The sequence below is a fragment of the Seriola lalandi genome, unplaced genomic scaffold, assembly GCF_002814215.2.
Source record: "Seriola lalandi dorsalis isolate HSWRI2012SDOR001 ecotype SW California unplaced genomic scaffold, Sedor1 jcf7180002054845, whole genome shotgun sequence".
In the NCBI taxonomy this organism is placed as follows: Eukaryota; Metazoa; Chordata; class Actinopteri; order Carangiformes; family Carangidae; genus Seriola; species Seriola lalandi.
The window spans coordinates 126,373-128,872 of record NW_019525398.1 but is presented as its reverse complement, the minus strand read 5'-3'; the positions used below and the strand labels follow the sequence as shown (position 1 = coordinate 128,872).

At 50.4% G+C, this 2,500-nt stretch overlaps 1 protein-coding gene across 4 annotated transcripts in view; it reads left to right on the top strand.

Annotated features, from left to right (window-relative positions):
* The window catches only part of apc (APC regulator of WNT signaling pathway), a 21,321-nt gene that overhangs the window by 6,315 nt on the left and 12,506 nt on the right, over window positions 1-2,500 (top strand). For all 4 annotated transcript variants that reach the window (XM_023426884.2, XM_087179464.1, XM_087179463.1 and 1 more), the window contains 8 exons: window positions 140-362; window positions 794-902; window positions 1,004-1,117; window positions 1,291-1,353; window positions 1,434-1,484; window positions 1,558-1,644; window positions 1,726-1,903; window positions 1,988-2,188. In XM_023426884.2, the coding sequence (XP_023282652.1) occupies window positions 140-362; window positions 794-902; window positions 1,004-1,117; window positions 1,291-1,353; window positions 1,434-1,484; window positions 1,558-1,644; window positions 1,726-1,903; window positions 1,988-2,188 (1,026 nt within the window). The remainder of the gene's footprint in view (window positions 1-139; window positions 363-793; window positions 903-1,003; window positions 1,118-1,290; window positions 1,354-1,433; window positions 1,485-1,557; window positions 1,645-1,725; window positions 1,904-1,987; window positions 2,189-2,500) is intronic.

Genomic DNA, 2,500 nt, shown 5'->3' with positions numbered 1-2,500 from the left:
GTCCTCACCATTTAGCATTTACAAGCACACACGCATACGCACACACACACACACACACACACACACACACACACACACACACACACACACACACACACACACAATGGACTGTGTGTAATCAGATGTCTCTCTCCTCCAGAGATGAGCCTGGACTCTGCAGGTCTAAAGTGCAGGTCCAGGCCTCCTCTGCCCCCCTCGTCCTCCCCCAGCTCCACCTCCTCTGGTTCTGGAGCTCCTGGAGGAGCAGCCGGAGGCTCCGGAGCTCCAGGCCCCCCGACGACCACAGCCTTTCCCAGGAGAGGGCTGCCGTCTGCTGGCAGAGACAGTCACGACCGCTGCTTGGAGGAGCTGGAGAAAGAGAGGTATTGTACAATACTAATAGAGTACTACTACTACTACTACTGAAGTACTCTGCATATACACTACTACCACTGTCTACTGTTGACGTACTACTACATATACTGTTCCTCCACTCATAGTACGCATAGAATACCCGAGGGAGCTGGAGACAGACAGGTTCTGTTGATTCTGCTCCTACTGTGAATATTACTATTCTCAGTACATTGATATTGTTACTCCTACAAATACTGTTACTGCAGTTGGTATTAGTACTTGTACTGCAGTTGGTACTAGTACTGGTACTGAAGTTCTCACTTCTGCTGTACTGCAACTCACTGATCTGGTACCAGGACGTTTTTGTCTGATTTCTTCACTTGCCTCTCTGTGTCCTGCTCTGCAATTGGCTGACGTCTCTCTGTGTCCTGCTCTGTGATTGGCTGCTGCTCACTGGCAGGTCTCTCCTATTGGCTGAGCTGGAGAAGGAGGAGAAGGAGAAGGACTGGTACTACGCTCAGTTGCAGAATCTTACCAAGAGGATCGACAGTCTGCCACTCACTGAAAACGTAAGATGACTGTTAAGTAAAACTTTTTATCCTCCGTATCTAAAAACTTCAATACCCATGATCCTCTGCTGCAGTACATTCAGTGTTACTTGTTATTTCAGTTCACTCTGCAGACGGACATGAGTCGTCGACAGCTGGAGTTTGAGGCTCGTCAGATTCGATCAGCGATGGAGGAGCAGCTGGGCTCCTGTCAGGAGATGGAGAGGAGAGCTCAGGTAGGAGCACACCTGAAGACCTGTGTGAAGGTGTGGTCAAAACACACTGAACACATATTTAAGATGACTGTGGGATTGTTAGCACACTGTAGTGTACATGTCATGGACTCTGTGTGTGTGTGTGTGTGTGTGTGTGTGTGTGTGTGTGTGTGTGTGTGTGTGTGTGTGTTCAGGCTCGTGTGTCTCGTATTCAGCAGATAGAGAAAGACATCCTGAGACTGGGAGCTCGCCTGCAGGTAAGCTCACCTGTCATCTCATGTCGATGAGTTCACAGCTGTAACAGATTTTTACTTCACCTCCTGTTCACTCTCTTCAGGTGGAGGCAGCTCAGGGGGCGAGCGACAGCAGCGGGTTGGCTGGAGCTCAGGTGAGTTTCCTGGTTTTGTTCTCACACGTGTTCTTTTTTTAAGTCTTGGTTTGATCTTGTTTTTCTCCTCCAGAGCTCCAGCAGCCGATTGGACCACGAGCCCGCCAATGAAGCCAGCTACTCTGTGCCTCGACGAATCACCAGCCACCTGGGCACCAAGGTGAAGAACACACACACACACCCCTCCCATCAGGAGACCAGTTTGATGTTAATAATGAGTCACCTGTGTCGCCCCCTGCAGGTAGAGATGGTGTACAGTCTTCTGTCCATGCTGGGGACTCATGATAAAGACGACATGTCGCGGACGCTTCTCGCCATGTCGAGCTCGCAGGACTCGTGTATCGCCATGCGTCAGTCCGGCTGCCTGCCGCTGCTCATCCAGCTGCTGCACGGCAACGACAAGGACTCCCTCCTGCTCGGTAACCATGTTGTTTCTGGGTCGCAGGTAACTCTCTCAGCTTGCCTTTTTATTTTTCATTTATGTAAATCTTCCTGTTGCCTAGGTAACTCCCGCGGCAGTAAGGAGGCTCGTGCACGGGCTTCGGCAGCGCTGCACAACATCGTCCACAGTCAGCCGGATGACAAACGAGGACGGCGTGAGATCAGAGTGCTCCACCTGCTGGAGCAGGTACGTCATTACTGCGAAGCCTGTTGGAGCTGGCAAGAAAACCATGAGAGGGGCGTCGACCAAGAGGACAACCCCAGTGAGTGATGTCACACACCCACCAACCAATCAGAGGGGAGGGGTCACATGACTGTATCATGGTTTTATATTATTATTATCAACAACATCATCATTGTTATTAGTGCCACGGGTGCTCAGCTCCGAGGCTCCTCTACAGCTAGAACAGCTGAGAGGAGGCATCTATTAATCTTCTGTTTCGGGGTTTATTATTCTTCCGCCAAATTTCGGCGCGTAACTCGTCCCGCAGCTTTGAGAAAACCCCGGTAATATATACATCAAAACGTGCGTCTTGATCCTGAAAGGGGTGCTATGACTTTTGGTGTTAAAATTC